At 49.0% G+C, this 21,008-nt stretch overlaps 8 protein-coding genes across 10 annotated transcripts; 3 read left to right on the forward strand and 5 right to left on the reverse strand.

The window, feature by feature from the left end:
- Window positions 1–207: 207 nt before the first annotated feature.
- Window positions 208–4,215, reverse strand: FOIG_05768 (uncharacterized protein). Its single transcript, XM_031204592.1, has 2 exons — window positions 2,307–4,215; window positions 208–2,241 (listed from the first exon to the last, which is right to left on the reverse strand). Exons 1-2 carry the CDS (start codon window positions 3,711–3,713, stop codon window positions 400–402), a joined length of 3,249 nt encoding a protein of 1,082 aa, XP_031066421.1. The 5' UTR covers window positions 3,714–4,215; the 3' UTR covers window positions 208–399.
- A 120-nt stretch (window positions 4,216–4,335) lies between these two features.
- FOIG_05769 (dTDP-4-dehydrorhamnose reductase) lies at window positions 4,336–6,399 on the reverse strand (the record flags this gene model as incomplete). Of its 2 annotated transcripts, XM_031204594.1 has the most annotated exons (4): window positions 4,336–5,354; window positions 5,477–5,929; window positions 5,985–6,004; window positions 6,068–6,399. In XM_031204594.1, the coding sequence occupies 4 exons, from the start codon at window positions 6,250–6,252 to the stop codon at window positions 5,053–5,055; spliced, it is 960 nt and encodes a 319-aa protein (XP_031066423.1). In that variant the 3' UTR covers window positions 4,336–5,052. The 2 variants fall into 2 exon arrangements, with proteins under 2 accessions (XP_031066423.1, XP_031066422.1); XM_031204593.1 differs by having other exon boundaries at window positions 5,985–6,252.
- A 483-nt stretch (window positions 6,400–6,882) lies between these two features.
- Window positions 6,883–9,718, reverse strand: FOIG_05770 (uncharacterized protein). The gene is made up of 4 exons (XM_031204595.1): window positions 9,514–9,718; window positions 9,119–9,454; window positions 8,882–9,060; window positions 6,883–8,828 (listed from the first exon to the last, which is right to left on the reverse strand). The coding sequence occupies exons 1-4, from the start codon at window positions 9,547–9,549 to the stop codon at window positions 7,808–7,810; spliced, it is 1,572 nt and encodes a 523-aa protein (XP_031066424.1). The 5' UTR covers window positions 9,550–9,718; the 3' UTR covers window positions 6,883–7,807.
- Window positions 9,719–9,875: 157 nt separating this feature from the next.
- Window positions 9,876–12,922, forward strand: FOIG_05771 (uncharacterized protein). The gene is made up of 3 exons (XM_031204596.1): window positions 9,876–10,103; window positions 10,151–10,178; window positions 10,230–12,922. The coding sequence occupies exons 1-3, from the start codon at window positions 9,927–9,929 to the stop codon at window positions 12,749–12,751; spliced, it is 2,727 nt and encodes a 908-aa protein (XP_031066425.1). The 5' UTR covers window positions 9,876–9,926; the 3' UTR covers window positions 12,752–12,922.
- Window positions 12,923–12,986: 64 nt separating this feature from the next.
- On the forward strand, window positions 12,987–14,976 carry FOIG_05772 (ubiquitin thiolesterase). Its single transcript, XM_031204597.1, has one exon. The coding sequence runs from the start codon at window positions 13,167–13,169 to the stop codon at window positions 14,781–14,783; it is 1,617 nt and encodes a 538-aa protein (XP_031066426.1). The 5' UTR covers window positions 12,987–13,166; the 3' UTR covers window positions 14,784–14,976.
- Window positions 13,034–16,827, reverse strand: FOIG_05773 (translation initiation factor 4E). The gene is made up of 3 exons (XM_031204598.1): window positions 16,347–16,827; window positions 15,495–16,295; window positions 13,034–15,438 (listed from the first exon to the last, which is right to left on the reverse strand). The coding sequence occupies exons 1-3, from the start codon at window positions 16,379–16,381 to the stop codon at window positions 15,249–15,251; spliced, it is 1,026 nt and encodes a 341-aa protein (XP_031066427.1). The 5' UTR covers window positions 16,382–16,827; the 3' UTR covers window positions 13,034–15,248.
- A 1,101-nt stretch (window positions 16,828–17,928) lies between these two features.
- On the forward strand, window positions 17,929–19,215 carry FOIG_05774 (uncharacterized protein). Of its 2 annotated transcripts, XM_031204600.1 has the most exons (3): window positions 17,929–18,038; window positions 18,090–18,549; window positions 18,606–19,215. In XM_031204600.1, the coding sequence occupies exons 2-3, from the start codon at window positions 18,250–18,252 to the stop codon at window positions 18,891–18,893; spliced, it is 588 nt and encodes a 195-aa protein (XP_031066429.1). In that variant the 5' UTR covers window positions 17,929–18,038; window positions 18,090–18,249; the 3' UTR covers window positions 18,894–19,215. The 2 variants fall into 2 exon arrangements, with proteins under 2 accessions (XP_031066429.1, XP_031066428.1); XM_031204599.1 differs by having other exon boundaries at window positions 17,929–18,549.
- Window positions 19,119–20,834, reverse strand: FOIG_05775 (uncharacterized protein; the record flags this gene model as incomplete). The annotated part of the gene is made up of 7 exons (XM_031204601.1): window positions 19,119–19,399; window positions 19,450–19,578; window positions 19,638–19,752; window positions 19,797–19,911; window positions 19,966–20,089; window positions 20,115–20,231; window positions 20,283–20,834. The coding sequence occupies 7 exons, from the start codon at window positions 20,832–20,834 to the stop codon at window positions 19,256–19,258; spliced, it is 1,296 nt and encodes a 431-aa protein (XP_031066430.1). The 3' UTR covers window positions 19,119–19,255.
- Between the last annotated feature and the right edge of the window lie 174 nt (window positions 20,835–21,008).

Here is a 21,008-nt window from a genome sequence, read left to right on the forward strand (position 1 = left end):
TAGGGTTAAGAAATTAAAACTTGAGGACCTTTGTACTCAGTTTCATCTAAATATTCACTGACTAAATTTTTATTTAATATAAAAAATGTGGTGTTGAGATAATTAGTTAATTGATCATGATATCCGGTTCTTGGTGTTTTGGTCGGGGTGGCCGGTCTGTGGGGGTGGCCAGTCTTTGGGTGACGGACGTTACTTTCTCTTTGGCGCTTCCACTCCTATTCACCCAAACCAGTACTATGTACCACTGCCGCAGGTAACACTCTGATTCGTAAAGAAGGCCACAAAGTCATGACTGAGGGACGTTTATTCTTTGGACATGATGGACATAACTGCATAAGCTTTTAACATCATCTTCAACAACCCATCGTTTGTGAAAGGAAGGGAGGTTCCGGCCTCTGTTTAATTCCTTGACGAGAAGCCCATCGTCCCGGCTCGATTGATCAACGGCTCTCGCGGACGAGGATCACGGCCACGAGACTGTTCGAGCGGCGCAGTGTTTTCTCGACGCAAGGAACGGATTGGCAAAGGAGGAACAGGAGGAGCATGGCTAGGCGATTGTTGAGTTCCTGCGATAGACCGGCTCCGAGGACGGCTACCAACCGTCGTGGACGAAGAAGAGGGCAGAGGTCGAGACTGCCCAACAAGACCAGAGGCACTCCGAGTGTTGAATGAATTGTTCGTCGATCCCCCGGTAGCGAGGCTGATTAAGGGACCACCGGCTGGGGCTTTTACACCATGGCCCTTATTCTCGCGCCAGCGAGGCGGCTCAGGGAAGCTGTTGGTAAGATTGACTAACGGCTGGGGTATATCTGGGACCTTCTCAGACGTGGTAGGCCGCCTATTGGGATCTCGGACAGATCGACTTCGGTAGCGTGGCTGAGAAGACTGATCTGCTCCCAAAGGAAACCATGATTTCGAATCTGCCATATTCTCATTAGGAGACGTAGGCGAGACAACACCACCGTTGAGCAGTGAAGGACCCTCTGTGAAACCTGCGTTCGTTGAAGGAACGCTGTTATTGACTGGCGCTCGCTCAGAGATCTTGCGCTTTTGCTCATACCCTTGACCCAGGAGTGAGGCTCCTTTTGTGAAAGCTGCGTTGGTGGGAGGGGGGCTAATGATAGGTGCCCGTTCAGCTATTTTGCGTTTCTCTTCATATCCTTGACCCAGAAGCCCCGTGGAAGAGAATTGCGCCTCGTCCCGAGGCGTTGGCGGTGACCTATGCTTGTGATGTATTGATTTGGACTTTGTTAATACGTTTGGCTGTTTGCAGGTCGCCTTTCGGACGAGTCCACTTTTAAACTCAGTATCAGGATCCCCATGTTTGGTTTTGTCCTGTTCCAGATCTTTGCCGAACTCCTCCAGGGGCTTATCAAAGCGGTCCATATCAAGAAGTGGCTGGAAAGCGCCGATAGTGTATGGCGTCTCGTCGACAGAAACCTGGGTACTATGACCTTTATAAGCGGCAGAACTCTTCGATCTGGAAATGGCTTTAGGAGCCGTGTCGTTTTCTAAGTGCATGGCAAGTTGCGGGGGTTTGTCCTTTTTCTCGAAGTCAACCTGCTTATTGACCAGATACCAACTTCGCCAACGTTGCACAAGTTCAAGAAAACGCCTGGCAAGTTTTCCGTCTTCAGCGCAGAAGAAATGAACAAAATTCTCGCCGTTTGGGAAAACGAAGGTCTTCTGCTGGCTCTTAACAGCATAGCAAAAGCGTCGGGGGGCTTTTAGATGACGCCTGGCCTCACTCTCTCTTGGTGTATAGATGTCAAAATCTGATAAATGACACAGAACAGTACTGTCCTTGTCCGAAGCCTTTGAATCAGGCTTCTTGGAAGCAAACATCTGACCAGATTCCAGCAAGGTGATCCATCGCTTGTTCCATTTTCCTGGCCTGGAAGAGTGGTACATTTGCAGCGTGAAGCCTGGGGGAGGGGTTGGAGTTCGCGGCACAGACTTCATATCGAGATCAGGGTCATCGCTTTGTGAGATATCATTGGTGACAACAAGAAGAGAGTTCTGCTGGTCACGATCCCAAGAATTCATAACGTCACGAATTCGTTCGTAACGGCGAAGACGCCGTTCGAGACCAAGCTCAACGTAACATTCGATCAATACGCTGGCCTTGGGATCGATATCATGGCTGGTCAGGTTGGCGGTCGAGTACAGGATATCAACAGGAGAAGTATCAGTGTTGACAGGAAGATTGATGACTGATGATAGGCATCGTACGCACACGCGCTACAGAGAAAAAAATCATGTGAGAACCTGAATGAGCACACCTGAGGATTAGGTATAAAACTTACTCTCTCACCTCCATTACTGGCCGAAGTTGGGGCATCAGTGCCTGGCACGATACCTTTACCACCCTGTTCTATGAAACTCATTTTTCCTGGTGATGAAGATTCCTCAGGACTGCTAGGCCGACTGAGATCAAGAGAAAAGATTGTTGGTGCCCCTGGGCTTGGCGTGCCGGCTTGGCTTGTCAAAGCATTCGATCGCCGACTGCGATAGAGAAATGAAAACTTGTCAAGAACAAGAAATCGTGGAAATTTAGGGGACGGAGTCGGGAGTTGCGCTCGGCGGCGGGCGAGGTCGCGTTTCTTCTGCTCGGCAAGGATACGATCAGTCTCAGCTTCAAGACGGGCAACTTCGTCGGCTAGGCGTTCGGCCTCGTCTTCCTCGCGCTCAAGGTCCTCTCGTTCGATCTTTGCAGCGCGCTCAGCAGTTTCAGTATTGATACGCAGAGCGTGTAGGTTGCGACGTTTAAATCTGGCGATATCACTCGCAGATGGCACGGTACGAAGTATAGGTGATTCTGGAGCTGGCAGATCAAACGCATATGTCGGTGGAAGTGGTTTGAATAAGTCTGGGCCCCGGGGACGACTGCGGCTGCGACTTCGACTTCGACTTCGACTTCGACTGCGGCTGCGGTCACGGCCAGTAAGATGCGCAGTGCTGCGGGAGAATTCTTGGTTCAAATTTGGCGACCGTAGAGGTAGAGGTTTCGAAGCTAAGTTCGAAAGGAATGGCGGGATGTTTGTAGTTTTAGGCGTTAGAACATATAACGGACTTGCCAGGGGGCTGCTGGGGCCGGGCGGGACAGCGGGCGACGGCGCGGACTCTGCTGAAGCTAAATTTAAATTGCCTGATACGCCAGCGAAGCTTTGTGCACACACCAATACTGACGGAACCGGGGAGCGAATGATCGAAGGCACAGAACACAGCGAATCCTGACGGTGCCTATTGGGCCCATTGTCATTGTCTGCGCTGGCCGCAATTCGTGGAGAGAGGCTGCCAATGACCCCTGTAACGCTCTCCGCGAGACCTTTCAGGAATTCGACTCCGCGATTGCCAACTGAAACCGAGACTGAAGGGGACGGCAGCGCTGGGACCACCGGCGCAATAAGTTTTCGTTCGCGCGATAATGTTAATAATGAAGTCACACTCCTGGACCGGCGTCGAACAGTTCGCGGGACTAATGTTGGTGAGTCAAGTCGTGGGTAACAATCCCCCTCGGCAAGATGGGCTCCTTCTGATGGCGGGTCGGCATAAACCTCAAATGTTTTTCGAGATTCAGCACACACACTTTTCCCGCGTATACTTCTATATTTCGAAAAGTCCGGTATTGGCGGTTTTGTATCATTGATTGGGAACTGCAAGTAGTCATGAAATTGCAATGGGGCAGCCGCGACCGCCACTGACGACGACATACTAATGGTGCTGCCGCTAACGAATTTGTTCCTGCAGTGGTGAATGGATCCTTGAATAGCACTGATGCAGCCCTATCGGACCCTTCGAGGACCTGAAGCGTCCAACAAGGTTTTCGGATCGATCCGTTGTTGCAAGAAGATTGGGCAGGTCGTCGCTTAAGATCGCCGACAGGACAGGGTTGATCTTAGGCAGGTGTTTTCGTATCTGGTACGTCTACTCCACGGAAGTTGATAAGTGACAGAGAAAGACCGACAAGAAAAGCCGATGGCTTTTAACAACATCCATGAGAACGTGAATTTTCAATTCGATGTTCAGAAAACGATTGCTTTCGTATCCAGACAATACGAGACGGAACCTCAAACAGCGTTCACACCGGGTGAACAGTGCCGACTGCTGATATTGGAATAGGAGCTTGAGTTAAGCTAATCGTGAAAGCTTTTTCAAAGGAGATGCTGTAAGGAGAGCAACCAGCGGCCACAATTTTTGCAATTTCAACAAGCAGTTGACGAGAATTCAAGGCAAGGGCGCGGAAAGGGGCGGGAGTTAGCATCCATAATAACAGAAGCAAGCACCACATGCATGACTTTACGAGAAAGAGCAGACCAGATTTCTAGACTCATCCCTAGACAAAGCTCAATTTTCGATAATGTAATAAAAGCCCGCTCAATTGCAGCAATGGTATGTGGCCAGCTGCAAGAGGTGAGCCTCTGGTATGAGGCCAGGCTTTTAAGGGCCGAGGTCCAACTTGCTCCCTTTAGACATCCATTCCAGTGTTTAACGACGCAAAAATACTTCCTAGGATGGGGACGGATTTACAAAAAATGCCGATTCTAATGAAGATAGCACTTTTAGACGCGGCGGCTCGCGACCGAGTGAACGCCAGCTCTCTACCTTAGCTACCTATTTGGCTAATTAATTGAGACATGCAACTCCCCTCGCACTATGTAGCAGGATTCGAAAATACCTTCTGCAGTGGATAAAACATGTTTTAAACACTAGTTATGGTGTTCCACGAAAGAGTTCCCAACGAATAGAAACGTGCTGAGTTGATATTCTGCTATGATCTGACAAAGTCATGACCAAGCCGTGACTTTTCTGTAGTTGTCTTTAATCATCCTTCAGTTCAACGAATGAAATAAAGAAGTGAGAGTTTCGTGGTCTGGTTTCTTCATACGTCGGGTCTTCAGTCATGTTCTGCGTCCAAGACATCCTCCCTTTTTCCACCAAGCACGACTCAAGGGAACCCTTCGTCTCATCTGAAACTTTTCCTCTAAAGAACACATATCCCACACCGGAATGCAGCGATCCTTGCTGGCAGACGGAAAGGCCTGCTCTCTATTACTTGCGAAATGCGCGAACCTCACGTCTCCACCAGCCTTTGAAGTCGCAGGTTGAAACATCAATTCCCAGATCTTTCAACCCCTTTGTGCTCAGGTGGCAGTCGTAAGGTCGCTGTACACTGGCATTTGGGTCATTCCCTTCCGTGTTGGGCTTAATCCCTTCCGTCGACAGGCCCATTATCTCACCAAATAGTGTCACTATCTCATACTTCGTCATTCGATCCTCTGAGGAAAACTGGAGAACTTGAGGAAGACAAGATCGTTCCTTACTTGGAGTATCGAGGTACTTGACGGAAATATCTGTGCGTAATGTCAGCGGAATCTTCTCGCGCACTTGTTTATCCTCAAAGGGTTTTGGCAAGACTTGTTCAAATGACACCGTGGTTTTGAAACCTGGTGGCTAAAAGCAGAGTGAGACGTACCGTGGCAGACCCTACCGATGTCTTCTGTGTTCGTAGGATAGCGAATTGCCCAGTGGTCCATGCTAATTTCAGCTCCCTGTGTCTGTGCCTTCCATAGTGCATCCATAAGAACATTGACCGCACTCTCGGCTGGCGTCTCAGCGTTCCCATAGAGGACAGGAACTCGAAGGACGACACCTAGGCCCTCCTTTCCAGCCTGCTTCAGCGTGTCTAAGACGGCACGCTCACCATCCAGCTTCGTTTGGCCATAAAGATTGGTAGGTTGAGGCCTGGCATCGGCTTCATATGGAGCATCCCCGGGCGTGCCGGGGAACACGTAGTCGGTTGATATATATATGACAAAGATGTCTCTATCCGCGGCCAGCTTAGCGAGTGCCTTGCTCGCAGCGACGTTGAGTTCACGGGCGCCTTCAGGGTCTTTATCGACCTTGTCTGGAAACCGTTGAGCAGCGCCTTTCGCGTGTAATTGGTTAGTCTCTGTACGAATGAAACATACCAGGTAGCTTACAGTGAACAATAACCTGTGGTCTGAAGGTAGGTAGTAACGTCAGTCTACTGGCACAGCATCCATAGAGGGAAGGGACTGCAAACTTGGTCTCATCCAGAAACTCTCCCACTTCCGTCTCATTGCTTAAATTGACCTTGAAAGTATTGATTCCATCTGCGCGAGAATAGCCCGTTCCTTTGACATTCCAGTTCTTGAGGCCGAACGCTGTAGCGACCTCACGACCGAGGAGGCCTGTAGCGCCGGTGACAAGGACAGTACGCTCAGGCATTACTCAATAATTTGCAGGACAAGTGATATCCTTGAAGTGAATTTTCAGTTATGGGGTTCGGGCGGTTGCTAATAAGGTTGGTTTAGAAATTGAAGTAGCAGTTGAAACGTCATCATCAAGTAGGGTCAAGGTGGGGGTTAACATTAGATGATCATGAGGGGCAAGAAATGACGCTGAAGCTACACGGCTGTAGACATGGATTTTTAACCACTATCTACGACAAGGGAATTAGTGAACATTGTATGGATAACTTGTACCGCATCTGCATCATATTATTGTGCTCCGTTTGGTGCTCGTCTGCTATTGAGTACGATTGAGGCTCAGTGCTATGCCGGTTTAGAAGCACCCCAATTCATAAGTGATGCGAATTGTATCACTTTCTTTTGACTCTATGTCCTTGAATCATAATCGGATATTCCTGTCATGTATACAGCTCTTCTAAGACCACTGGACCTGATCTAGAACTTACCTACACTTTATTCCTCCCAGTCTATCCGCAGGATAAGTCAACGCTCACAATAACCGCCTAGGCATAAACTTTTCGTTGCGCCAGCCTTGAATTTTTAATTTTGTTGTTTCTTATTGAATAATTTTGCAATTGATATTCATAACGGTGACTCCATAACATGAGCAGATTGAAGGAACTGGGCGTGATACTAATCCAAGAAAGGTATGATGAATTTCAAACTATATCACTGTGTATATTTCTAGCTATAACCGCATACATCTTGGGCGATAGTATGCGACTTCATGCAACGCACCAGATCCTAACGTTCCTTTGACAATGCATCCATGTCGAAACCCCTTCTCCGGGTATCTTAGCCTCTGCGTGCATCTCTACTATGCAGTGCTCATCAAAACGGGTTGTTCAGCCACAGTCACATAGGCCTTCAGTCAGACATGGAAGCTGTTCTGAAACATCCATGCATCATGGTTCCTGAGCCATTCAGAGCCAGCTAACGAAACCAGCTCGCAATTTATTGCCTGACCTCCCGGTCAACGTCAGGTTGATGACAACTGAAGGTGCAACGTCGACATGACTAGGTATGTATTGTAGTGACGTACACCTACCTGACAGGGTTGACGTGCAGACGAAGAAGAGACCCAGGATTATCCCAGATGACCTCAAATGTTAGCACAACTATGACCGAATCCAATATTGGTTGCGGCACGTTCCGACTACAGTCAAGATTTCCAGGAACAATGCCGTGATTTTGGATATACAGCTAAGATGCGATATCACTATTGAACGACAGGCGTGGTCCGAGGCTGCAACGCAAGGTATCATGCAAACATTTAACTTTTCTTTTCATGATACGCGTTTTGCACGGCTTGACGGTAACGAATGGGACAAAGCAGTTCGCCCAACGCCAGGCCTATTCCCCATATAGGTCAGGAAGACCCCGGTTGAGAGCATCAGAGAACACAAGCAAGGCGATATGGAAACCACGTAGCGTTGACTAAACATGTGGGGTTCATGGTCAAGTCGTTCGTATTGGACAGGCGCGTTCTGATATGCTGTGTGGTATAAAGACCTGGAGTTATCGGGCCTTGGTTAAGTACTCTCATCTGTCCAATCTTGTCTTTTCTCCTGCTCCTCGGCTTCGGCCTCCCGCCACTCGTCAGGGGTTGTGTGTAAAACTGTGGCCACTGTCGTGAAGGCTGCCCAAATCTCTCCGCATAAAGCTAAATGCAGCACTTGAGTACCGAGAAAGTTGATTGCGAATGTCAAATTGAGATGACTGAAAATATTAATTTCGCAAACGTCATGAGTCGGGAGATTAAGCCGTTGACGGAAACTGTGTGCCATCAACCGCAGAGCGGTTGCTTCCCACGGTGCAGTCACCAATCTCAAAACGGCATCAGCAAAGATATGTGAGGCAATCAAAGGGGGCAGCTGGGTCAGCATCGTATCGCAGTAGGTGGTTGTAGGCATAAGTGCTCCCCTTGCTTCAACGCTTGGTCTTAGTTCAGCGCTCCAGAGCCCAGGAGGTGCTTCGCTGGTTTCAGCTGTGGCCTCGACGTCAAAGCTGATCAAGGTGGCACTAAGCCCTTCATTATCTTCTTCGTCGGTTGCATAGTCATCCCCCCGTGCTGAGAAAGTACTTGGCCGCCGAACAGCTTCTACTGGGCCTGTATCGTTGGGCATGTGTCCGTCGATCGGCCGTATAGGCGACACATCATCGACTGTGCTCCGAGCACGCTGGTGCTCTGATCTGTCACGGGGCCTGTCGGCTGGCAGCCAGCTGTTAGTCACGCCAGGGAGAGAACCAGTGTTCGGTAACCACCGAAATATTCTCGCCCAAATCTGGGGTCGCCAGTCACGGATTAATCTCTGGGACATTACCCAGACGAGGAACGGCGTCGAACATATGCACAGGCCTCCAACCCATTGTAGGAGAGACTGGAAAGAAAGATCCTTCACTGGTGGGGGGGCCGGAATTGGTGAATCTTGAGTAAATGGGACGAAGAAGGATAGACTTGGGAGCCAGTTAGTGCTTGAGGCCAAGCCAAGCCGTTGCAAAGCAATATATAGCTCTAAATGAACCCGAACGTAAGACCAGACTTCGTGGGCGCTGTTGCTTGTAAGCTGGTGAAGTTTAATAACTGGCTTGGGGGAAAGGCTTACAGTCGACGAGCAAACACCCTGTCAGGCCTGTCGCGCCACAATAGAGCAATTTGTCGGTCGATGTAGTTACTGAAAAGATTGACAGACGCACCAGGCAGAAGATCTTGGGAGATAGAAAAGGTATTTCGGGACTGTGCATACAAATCCCAGAACGGGATGTGAGAATAACGTTTGTAAATCTGTCATGGTAAGGTACCTAGTTAGCATATAGAACAGAAAGGTTTATCAACAACATACCAAAACTCGCTGACGGAAGCCATCTAGCCCAAAGGCACCGGCAGCATCCACGCAACGAAGAGCTGAGAAGGCAAGGTTTATGCCCACGTCATCCTCATACATGGCATGACGTTTATCAGACTCGGCCTCTGGATTTGTAGTTGGATTCTCCTGCTCAGCAACCCCAATAACTAGCATAACTTCATTATGGGAACGAATGATGTCTCTGTTGATCCTTTTCGTTTCAGGGTTGATAGGACGGCCTCGGTGGTCATATTGTTGGCCAGAGTCATTGGTATTTGGTGGCTCGTCATGATCATCGTCCCATTCAACAACATCGTCATAAGGAGACCGCCCCTGACAGTGTCAGTAATTCGAGAGCAACAATCGACGGCTCGAGCTAAATGATGTCTTACAAGCGCTTGGGCAGTTAAGGGGCCCTGCATTCCCATGATGAAGGTAGGTAAGCACTCATCAACACAAGGCGGACATGTGTCGCTTCATGTACACTTGATGATATGGCTTAAGTCGCCCTCTTCCTATAAGCTCTGCGCGTGGACTCTCCCTGCGTGTCAAGTATCTGCTGAATGAATTCACCTTGGCGGCAATAAATAAAGGTCGTTCAAAGGAAGGAAGTCATGACGGCTAACCCGATGAGCGAAAATGTGGCGCGTGATGTGGCTGGTGCAGGCGAGCTGATGCACCACATAGCCAATCAGAAGTATGTCTCCGATAAGGCGCCAAAAAAAAAAATACTAGGAAACCTCATGCGCGGACCCATGATATTCTTTACATCGAATATTTGTTAACTCACAATCACAACAACAGAATGGCAAATAAGCAGCCGTTGAAGACTACGTTTGACGTAAACCATGTCATACGCCCCATATTCACAGGGGGATCAGTAGCTATTGACAATAGCGCACGTATTCTAGCCACAGTTCTCGGTGAGGATGCAATTCTCACTGATCCTACAAACGGGAAGCATTTGGCTCAAATTGAGGGTGTAAGGACCACGTGCAAATCACATTAGACCATGACTGACTTTTTCAGGATGGAGAGCTCATTTCCACATTAACTTGTCAGTCTCCAAAGATCGCACAAACATGCAAGCAACTAATACTGATTATAGTAACGCCCTCTGGGTCTCACCTTATCATATGTTCCCGCTCTTTGTCTATGAGGATATACACCTTGAGAGTGTCGCAAGAAGACGGGACTATTGATGCTACACTCACAAGGACAGTGAAGGCGCACACTACCCCAGTCGTCGTTCTGGCAGTTGATCGGACCAGCACACTGTTGGCCACTGGAGGAACCGATGGAGCTGTCAAAGTTTGGGATATCATCGGTGGCTTTGTTACACACACTTTCCGTGGTTCTTCTGTTTTGGTATCAGCGCTCTTGTTCTTCGAAGCTGCCGCTCGGCCGAGCGACAGTCAGTCAGGAAAGGGCAAGAAAACCAAGCGCCTAGAAGAGCCCGATGAAGAAGAGGAGGACTCAAGCACTGTCAATTTCAGGCTGTCATGCGGCCAACAAGATGGAAAGGTCCGTGTATGGGACCTGCACAAGCGTAGTTGCGTAGCCAATTTGGACTCGCACGTCTCGGATGTCCAAGGTCTTGACTACTCCCCAGAACAAAACGCTCTTGTTACCGCAGGCAGAGACAAGACCATAACCTGGTGGGACGCCAGATCCTGGAAGATTCGCAAAGTTGTTCCTTGCCTCGAGCTGGTTGAAGCGGCTGGCTTCATCGACGATGGAAGCTTGACTTATTCCGCTGGTGCCAATGGTTCTCTTCGCATCTGGGATACGGATATGGGCAAGGAAATCACTCCCCAACAACCTGCGAAAAGTGAAGAGGAAGGTATTGTGTCTGGCGTTTACCGCCCTGGTCTCCCTTTTATTCTCCTTGTCCAGGTTGATCATACTCTTGCACTATATAGACCTCCTCGAAAGGCAGACACCGCTTCCCTCCCTACTCCAGAACCCTTCCGAAGGATATCAGGCACACACGACGACATCATCGATCTCGGATATTTGCTTCCAGACCGCTCGATGGTTGCTTTGGCCACAAACTCGGAGGATATCAGGATTGTCTCAGTCGCCGAGACTCAGAATGGGGAAGCCGACTGGGATTCGAATTCAAATCCTTACTTTGGTCAAGATGTTGCTCTGCTGAAAGGTCACAATGAAATTGTCATCTCATTGGATATCGACTGGTCAGGTCACTGGATTGCTACCGGAGCGAAAGACAACACCGCCCGTCTTTGGCGTATCGATCCTACAAACAACTCCTATATCTGCTGGGCTGTTTTCTCCGGTCATGCTGAATCATTGGGTGCTGTTGCGTTGCCCAAGGGAGTACCTCCAGAGTCCTCGCCAGCTCGATCAGACCCCCTTAACCATCCTCCTGCATTCCTCATCACAGGGTCTCAAGATCAGACCGTCAAGAAATGGGATATCCCCCGCACGGTTCAGCAGAAGGGTCAAAAGGGTGGTTCCCGGGCCATCTTCACTCGCAAGGCTCACGAAAAGGACATCAACGCCATTAATGTTCACCACTCGGGCCAACTTTTCGCCTCCGCATCTCAAGACAAAACTGTCAAAATTTGGTCGGTGGAGGAGGGTGAAGTTCAGGGCATCTTGCGTGGTCACAGGCGTGGTGTCTGGACAGTTCAGTTCTCTCCTGTCAATATGCCGGCGATTCAAGGCGAGGATGGACCTATTACTGGAAAGGGCGCTGTCCTCACTGGCAGTGGTGACAAGACCATCAAGCTATGGAATCTTGCCAGCTATACTTGTGTAAGGACTTTCGAGGGCCATTCTAACAGTGTCTTGAAAGTTGCATGGTTGAACATGCCCGCTAGTCAAGAACAGTCCAAGAAGCGAGTCCAGTTCACTAGCGCCGGTGGTGATGGCCTTGTCAAGGTTTGGGATGCCAACTCAGGCGAAGCTGACTGCACACTTGATAATCATGAGGATCGTGTTTGGGCTGTGGCTGTTCACCCCGAGGATAACACTATTGTGTCCGGAAGTGGTGACTCAACTGTCACTTTCTGGAAGGACACATCGTCAGAGACTCAAGCTGCTGCGTCCCAGGCTGCTCTCAAACTGATCGAGCAGGAACAGGAGCTCGAGAACCACATACACGCCGGCTCATTCCGCGAGGCCATCATTCTTGCATTGCAACTCAATCACCCTGGAAGGCTTCTCAACTTGTTCACATCAGTTATCACAACGAACAACCCCGATAAGGGCAGCTTGAGTGGCTTAAGTGCTGTGGATGAGGTACTGGGTAGCCTATCCGATGAACAGATCTTCATGCTGCTTCTGAGGCTGCGAGACTGGAATACAAACGCGCGCACAGCTCCTGTAGCGCAGAGAATCTTGTGGACTCTGATTCGCAGTTATCCTGCCTCCAAGTTCTCGAATTTATCTGTCAAGGGGGCTAAGGGACAGAAGAGTCTGAAGGACGTGTTGCACGCCATTCGCGTGTACACTGAGAGGCACTACAGGCGTACCGAAGAGTTGGTTGATGAGAGTTATCTGGTGGAATATACCCTGCAGGAGATGGATGACCTTGCGCCATTGTTAGAAGATGGGGATGGCCTAATTAAGGATGCGGGTAACGATGTTGTCATGGCAGGATAGATCAAAACCAATATCTGCTTTCTTTCCTTCATATTTGTTCATTTGGCTAGGTAATTAGGTATGGTCATTCTGGCATATTCTCCGGAGTACAAAGGTTATAGACAAAAGGTTGTTTTTCTACCTATCTTGTGGCTGTCATCGGTAATAAAACAATATAGTCTAAGACCTACTTATAAATGTCATCTGTGGTGACAGGGATATTCAGGTGGCCTCCACTGCCGGAGTGGGCCTGGACCTGAGCTTCAAGGCTCCACCCAATAACCACAATCGTACTTGGATCTTGAATCTTTCTTCCCTGGCATCAAGTCTCAACTACGATCACGCGAACGCGACCACGGCCACGGTCGCAAAGAATCATTATATTGTAGACCCATACAGAAGCGAGCTACATTCATAAGACTGTCTGAGATTAATAATGGCCAAGCGCCAGGCCTCCGAGGCCCTCGACGATCTTGTTGGTGTTGCGTCGCCAGCTTCGAAGAGATCTCGATTGGACGACATTGATTCACCCGAACCGAACGGTGCTTCGAACGAACTCATCGATGAGTCTAATACCCATGGAAACGCGCAAGAAGACGACGCAGACGAAGAAGACGACCAAGACCCCACTGCCACAGCACCTATAAGACAATCAGCACCTACTGACGGGTATGATGACCTTTACCTCGATACTATCGATCGCAACGTGCTCGACTTCGACTTCGAGAAGCTGTGCTCCGTTTCCCTTTCGAACATAAACGTTTACGCATGTCTTGTTTGCGGAAAGTATTTCCAAGGTCGTGGTCCGAAGTCCCACGCTTACTTCCACTCGCTTGACGAGGATCACCACGTCTATATAAATCTCGAGACTCAACGCGTCTATGTCCTTCCTGAAGGCTACGAGGTCAAGAGCCGCGCGCTCGACGACATCAAGTACGTTTCGGATCCGCGATATAGTAAGAAGGAGGTTATCGAGATGGACCGCACACCACGTACCAGCTACACCCTTGATAGAAAAGAGTACATCCCTGGATTTGTGGGAATGAACAACATCAAGGACAACGATTATCTCAACGTCATAGTACAGGCTCTTGCGCATGTCGCGCCATTACGCAACTACCTACTTCTCGAGGACTTTTCGAACAAGACGGAGCTTGTCAAGCGATGCAGCATTCTAGTCCGCAAGATCTGGAATCCGAGGGCGTTCAAGGCTCACGTCTCTCCTCATGAACTTCTCCAGGAGATATCACTGCGCTCAAACAAGCGCTTTACCCTCACAACTCAGTCGGATCCTGTCGATTTTCTGTCCTGGTTCTTGAACAACCTCCACCTCGGGCTCGGTGGCAGCAAGACCAAACCTGGCAGTTCCATGATCCAGCGTACGTTTCAGGGTAAGATGAAGGTTGAGTCTCAGGCCATCACAGCTCGTGCCGACGCTACTGATCGACTGCGTTTCGAGGATGCGGATGTCAAGGTGGACATTGTGCGCTTCCTCCTTCTGACGCTGGACCTCCCGTCAGCGCCACTCTTTCAGGACGAGCTCGAAAAGAACATCATCCCTCAAGTTCCCCTGACAACCATTCTCACGAAATATGACGGTCAGAGGGCTCAAGAACACCACGCTCAACGCAAGCGTTACCGACTCATGCACCCTCTTCCCCCCTTTCTTGCCTTTCACGTCAAGCGCTTCTCCCAGAACAAGTTTGTTTCTGAGCGCAACCCAACAATCGTCACTTTTGACGCGCGTAATCTCGACATGTCGCCATACGTTGAGCCAAACCCCAAGGAGTGGCCCCCAGGCGAGCCCATCTGGTATGATCTGGTAGCCAATGTCATTCACGAAGCTGTTCGAGTACGAGAGGACGTTGTTGACAGCGGCGAGGAACGTAAGACGTGGAAGGTTCAGCTGAAAAATAAGGCAACGGGTGAATGGGTGGTTTGTCAAGATTTATATGTTGATAAAGTACAGAGCGAGCTGTTATATCTTGGTGAGGCATATCTCCAGATCTGGGAACGGAGGAGAGATCCCAGGGGCAAAGGCAAGGCCTCATGACGGTAAATACCACCAATAGTGAGCCTCTATCCGTGCATACACAATAGATTTTAATACCACAATTTCACGATCCAATCTTCTCGTTCCTGGAAGAGAAATCTCAGCTCCATAAGCTCGCTCTTTGAACTGTAGCTCTCGCTGAAATACGCTATGGCGAGCCGTACCCGATCATACGCAGCTAGTAATACATCGTTCATAAACAAGGTCATCACCGTGACCTCGCCCGTCGTGCCCAGCCGATGTCTCATATCTAGTTGTCCAGTCCACCTACCCTAAGCCTCATAAACACGGTATCACAGCCCCCATCCAGAAGAATTCTCCAACTCCGCCCAAAGGTGATTGTGGAAACAAAGGAACAGAACGAGCAAAAAGAACATGCCCCTCAACGCTGACGTTTGAAGGCACTCATGATATACAATACAAAGACTACACCGAGATGGGTTTCCAAGAGCGCGCTTTAATCTCCTAAGGGTGGGACTGTTCAGCTGCCTGCTTCGAGGGCCCGGCTGTGTGGCGCTTGTCGTGGTGGTGATGTTGGCCAGCCTTTTCGCGGCGCTGCTCCTCGATGGCTGTTCGTTGTTGAATGCTGGAATCGTGGCTCTTGAATTCGATGCGAGTGCTTGCTGGAAAGTTAAGGACATGCTTCATCGTCTCGCTGTTCACCGTTTAGCTAAAATCAGAGTAAGTCGATTACACGCCATTGAAACTTACCGAATCTTAATAACTCGACCACCATCAGTGCGAGTCCAGATGCTGAGAATGTCCTCACCATTGCGAACACTCAACACAGCACCACAAACATCATCGCCAGCATCGGCAAACTGATCACCAATGAGGCTGAGAATGAGATCTTCCCAGTACCTGTCTGCTACACCCTTCTTCATCCGAACCACCCACTTTCCGCCCTTCTTGTTAACATCATCCTCCCATATTGGGCGAATGCCTTTCTTGAAAAGGTGAAAATCAGAGACAACGGGGAGTGTAGAGGGACGTTTCAGGTGACGATAGATCTCCCAGAATTCTTCCCCAGTCCGTACAGTTGCGATCTCGTGTAGCGTCTTCTCATATTCGATGAAGCCGTGTGCCTTCGAGATCGGGGGTCGGTACCAAAATGTCCATGAATCAACTAACGCATGTGAAGGATTTGCCGTGGATACCCCAGACTGGTTGTTCTCAGAAATCGCAGTCATGCCAGCTCCCTTGCCCGCATTCTTAGATGGGTCCTTCGTGCCAGACTTGACTACCGCTGATGCCATGGCAGTATCGAAAGGGTTGGCTGAATTCTTCGGGGTTTTAGCCGACCCAAACGAAGCAAATGCTCCAGAGCCTAGGCCAAAGGCACTGGAGGCACCGCTCGTGGGCGACACTAGACCTCCAGGTGTGGTGTTGAAAGGGTTCGGTTTAGTCGACGAAGGAGTATCGCCACCTTGGCGCTTGGGGAATGAGGCATTGCGATTGAAGGTGTCACCACTGGACCCTTGTCCGGGTGTTGAGAGGGAAAGCTTGCCGGTGCTAACAAGGTGTTGGTGAGAACTCCAAATTGTAGGTGAATGTGCAACTTACTTTGTGCGGCGGGACCAGAGGTTGCTAGTATCCATCAAGACCGAATGGGACAGGTCTGTCGACAAATCGATAGAGGGCGGGGAAGACCTGGTAAAGACGCCTTGAATAGACCAGGGAGAGAATCGGAGAAAGCGTGTGCGACGTCGATACGCTTATAGACTGCGGCTGGTAGTGTCGGTGTCGATTTAGTAGAAATAGCGGTCGACGTTCGTGATGCTGGCCGTTGGGAGTTACACTGTCTCAAGGTTGAGTGAGGGGGGCGATCAGTAGGTTCACGGCGAGATTTGTTTAGGATCGAAAGATATTGTATGATACGGTTATGGACGAATTCGTGACGTTGTGGTGTTTCACAGTGTCGTAGTACGGATTACAAAAAGTGCTGGAGAGATTGGAACGTCAAAGATGAGGTTGTTGGATGTTTGGGAATTTTGATTTGGGAAGAGTTGCAAGTGGGAAAGATAGTATCTTAGAGGTATGGAAGAATTTCTGACAGCCCACCTACTAAGGTACTAACCTAACGTTACCTTAGTACTAAAAAAATCCGACAGCACAGCGGGAGGTGAGTGACAGGCCTGTGTACTTTTTATGTAGCCTCGCGGCTATCTTCATATGGTCGTGTACTTAGAGTTTACTCACGATGGCCCCTGTCAGAGCGCAAGCCCTGGAAGCTAGCACCCATCTCGCTGGGAAATACTCCAGCCAGGCTGCGAAAAGCCTGTCCAACCTGCCTGACTATGCTAAACGCCCATCGCCAGCCCCCAGGCCCCGTCCACATATGAAATCATGACCGATTCTACAGAGCAGTACATACCGTGACGATCTAGGTACCTTACATTAGAGGTCGCCCCCAAAAATGACGACAGTGACCGAGTAGTCCCATGTTAATGTCAACTGAGGTAGCCTGAGAAGTTGAGGCTCATAATTACTGGTCGAGGTAGTCAGAAAAAATTGTGGAATAGTGAAATTACCTTTCCCAAGAGCCGGTTCAGAATTTCGAAAACAATATGCACAAGTGAGTAACACAATGGCGATATGTCTTTCAGTCTCATCCAAGACAACCCCCATTAATCGTTTCCTCATCACTAGCACTGATGAACCGAACTCCCGTGCCTTAATTATGAGATCTGCTGAGAACCAGGTCACAGCCGTTTCCTTCTCGGCATAATAGTACTATGAGGTTGATTAGTGTTTTCAAAAGATCTTGGTAAATTGACTTGTGAATGGTTCCCTTGGAGCTGGCAGTGACATTCGACTCCGGACATGTGAGATAAACCAAAGAAACCAGGGTTTGATACATGCAAGACCCCTTACCCACGACTGAGGGGATGATCATGACTTGTAGGTTGGTGGCATCATGAATCTCCGATGAGTCTTGATTCGCCTATCCTGGATAGGAGACTAGAACACTGGCAGGTCAGGCATCAAGACCCTTTCAAGTACAATTTTGCGACAGGTATTACACTTGCATTCGTCGAGCATCATAGAAATCTTGTAATGCCAGACTGACATAAGCATCTAGCAGTTACCTGGAGGCTCTTATCCGACATTCATGTTGGGTAAGGTATTTTCAGAACTCCTATCACCTGACTTCTCCCTATTGGCGTGTAAAGTAGGTAACTAGCGGTCGCAGACTACAACTCATCTCCCGGCTTATTATAATTGCTGCATCTTTACCATTGGTCTTGCTACTATGTACGTATGAGTTCGAGTTTCATCAAAGCTGAGACCAATCGCCCCTTCTAGGCTCACCCACTCGGCCCCACTTCACAGCCCAAAAAGTTTCTTATCGTGACCTCTTATCACATTGCTCCAGGAAAAAAATATTCCTGGACTTAGGTCGACAACACTCAAACCTTGAGGTACCGAGGATACATCTCAAGCGCACACCTCCACCACTATCGCAATGGGTGTCACACGAACAAAGACCATCAAGAACAAGCACGCCGCTGCTCCTGGTGCTGCAAAAACTTCCAAGCGCTCCGCCACCGATGGCATTGCTAAGTCCAAGAAGCCAAAGGGCCCCACGCTGAGCAAGCAGGTCAAAGACAAGGGTCGCGAGGCACTTCTGCAAAAGTTCAAGAACCCTAAGAAGAAGAAGTATACGGACCAACAGCTGGGTATTCCTGAGCTCAACACAGTCACGCCTGTGGGCGTTATCAAACCTCGCGGCAAGAAGAAAGGCAAGGTTTTTGCTGATGATCAGGTAAGAAGCTATGGTCCCTAACGCGCTTGCGTATTTCTAACCTGCTATCCCTTTAGGAAAGTATGAGTACTATCATGGCGCTCGTCCAGGCGGAGAAGGACGGCCAGATTGAGTCCAAGATGATCAAACAGCGTCAGATGGAAGAAATTCGCGAAGCGCGCAAGGCCGAGGCCGAGAAGAAAGAACAAGAAAAGCAGTCGAAACTTGAGGATACCAAAGACTCTCTCCGAAAGAGGAGAAAGCGCAAGAGTACAGGTGACGCAGAGGACAACATCAAGGAGTTCACCACGAGCGGTAGCAAGGGGACAAAATCAAAGGGCAAGAAGCGAGTATCGTTCGCCTAAGCCCTCGACCGATGATATGGCAAAAGTTTCCGGAGTTTTTGCATTGTTTGGCGCATGGAGTTCGATAGATAGGCTGAGGTCATACCATGATTTCTGGTGGTTTCTGGAGATTCAGCGGTATAAAAGCACAAGACTGTATTCGAACCATGGTTGTTCCTTCGGATGCAGATCTACTCAATAAGATGGAATGATCGGATTCATTTTGAGCTTTGAGCTTTGAGCATTCTGTGTCAAATCTATGATCTATAAACGCGCTTCTATAAATGTCTATACTGTGCTAATCTACTTGTGGTCATCGACTGCGTCGAGGGGCCCTTCTTAGAGTTCTTTGGAATGGGTTGACTTTGTGTCAAGTCGGCTGCTTAGTCTTCCACAATGACCAGCTTGCGTCGCATGGGGATGTAGCCATGTCCGTCGGCTAAATGATCATTGTTGTTGGGGTTGACGAGAGGCCTGAGATCATTGAGATCAGTCTTGAAAGCAAGATGGTTTAAGAAGTTGGCAACCTATAAATATTAGTTTTGATGTCTTACGATTATCACTAATAAGAACTTACAGGTTTTGTAAACCAACGATCGCCCGAGGTTTCAAACCAGCACAGATGTCCTCCCAGGCTAGAGGTAAGAAGGACAGTGTTGGGATTCTGTTTGAATTCTTCATAGGGAATAGCTTCCTTAACAGCAATCTTGTAACGGTTAGAAATGGTTGATAAGTTACAATAGAGCAGAAAACCGGAGTCCTTACCGGATCATCAGTTGAGTGGACAGCCAGGAAAGGAATTTCAATGGAAAGAATGGAATCCACCGATGAAGCATCGCGGTAGTATGCACTCTCCGTCGGATACCCCCAAGAAGGACACCTGGCAAAGTCAATTTTTAGTCAGAATAGAGGGAAGCGACTCACTGGATGAGGCGATCAAACTCATAGAGATACGTGATGTTCATCACGGCCTCGACATCGATTTTGCTGTACTTTTCCAACTCGGTTCTATGTGTGGCAGCGAGTTCCTTCAGAGCACCTTGATAACATCAGCAAGCGTTTTAATAAACTACGTATGAATATGTCGACTCACTCCCCATGACTCGAAGATAAACTTCTTTGCCGATGTAGCTGTTTTGTAGGATCTTGCTGGAAACTTCTAGATTGAATGGGTTGCTGCATACAACTGCTCCTTTGAGGACACAGTTGGGACCCTCCTCGCCACAGTAGTTTGTGTTAGACTGAGCCAAGATTCGGGGAAGTAATACTTATATAGTTTGTGAGCATGTTCGCTCCGAGAGAGAACCCTAGGCCAAACAAAGGTCGGTTAGGGAAAGTTTTCTGTAACCATTTTATTGTCTTGGATGAATATTAGTGGGATGTTCTCCTTGAAGCACGAGTATCCTTTACCTGACGAATATCCCACGTCGCTCGAGCGTTGTACAAGACACCACTGGTGATCTTGCTACGCGCACAACCTCGCGAGTTAACAACGCAGACTTCCCAGCCGCCCTCGCCAATCAATGGCGCAATAGTATGTCGAAGGTAGATCTCGTGAGAACCACCTGAAAGGCCATGCAGAACAACAAGCATGGGCTTGTGGTCGTCTGACCCGATATGCTCAAACTCTTCCGGAGTGAAGTATGCTGTTCGTCGAGACAATGAAGGGTCCTCAGGGGCCTCAAAAGGCTCAACAGCAAAGTCCACAGCGAACGTTCCATGGTAGATCTTGTGGTCAGCGTCAAAAATCTTGCGCTTATAATAAATCTTGGGTCCAGCAGGCTTGGTCGCTGTCCACATCGTCTGCAGGTGGCCATTGAAGAGCAGTGGGTTCAGTCGGCATGGCGGTGTTGCCTTTTCGCAGATGGATAAGAGATCGGTGACATTGCCATCTTTCTCTTGCACCTTTCGTGGTGAAGGCGCATGAGTGAAGTTGAGTTCTGCGTGTCCAAGCCACTCCATGATGAGATCCGTACAAGCCGTGACCGACGTATGTGAACCACTTTCAGACCCGCGTGAAAAGAAGAGAAGAATCGAGCACAAGCAAAGATGGATACAGCTGAAAGGGGGTGAGGGTAGGGACGTATTAATAGATTTTTGGCATTTATCAACCAGCAAATTGCCCCCTCCATCCTC

The sequence above is a fragment of the Fusarium odoratissimum genome (assembly GCF_000260195.1).
Source record: "Fusarium odoratissimum NRRL 54006 unplaced genomic scaffold supercont1.7, whole genome shotgun sequence".
Classification (NCBI taxonomy): Eukaryota; Fungi; Ascomycota; class Sordariomycetes; order Hypocreales; family Nectriaceae; genus Fusarium; species Fusarium odoratissimum.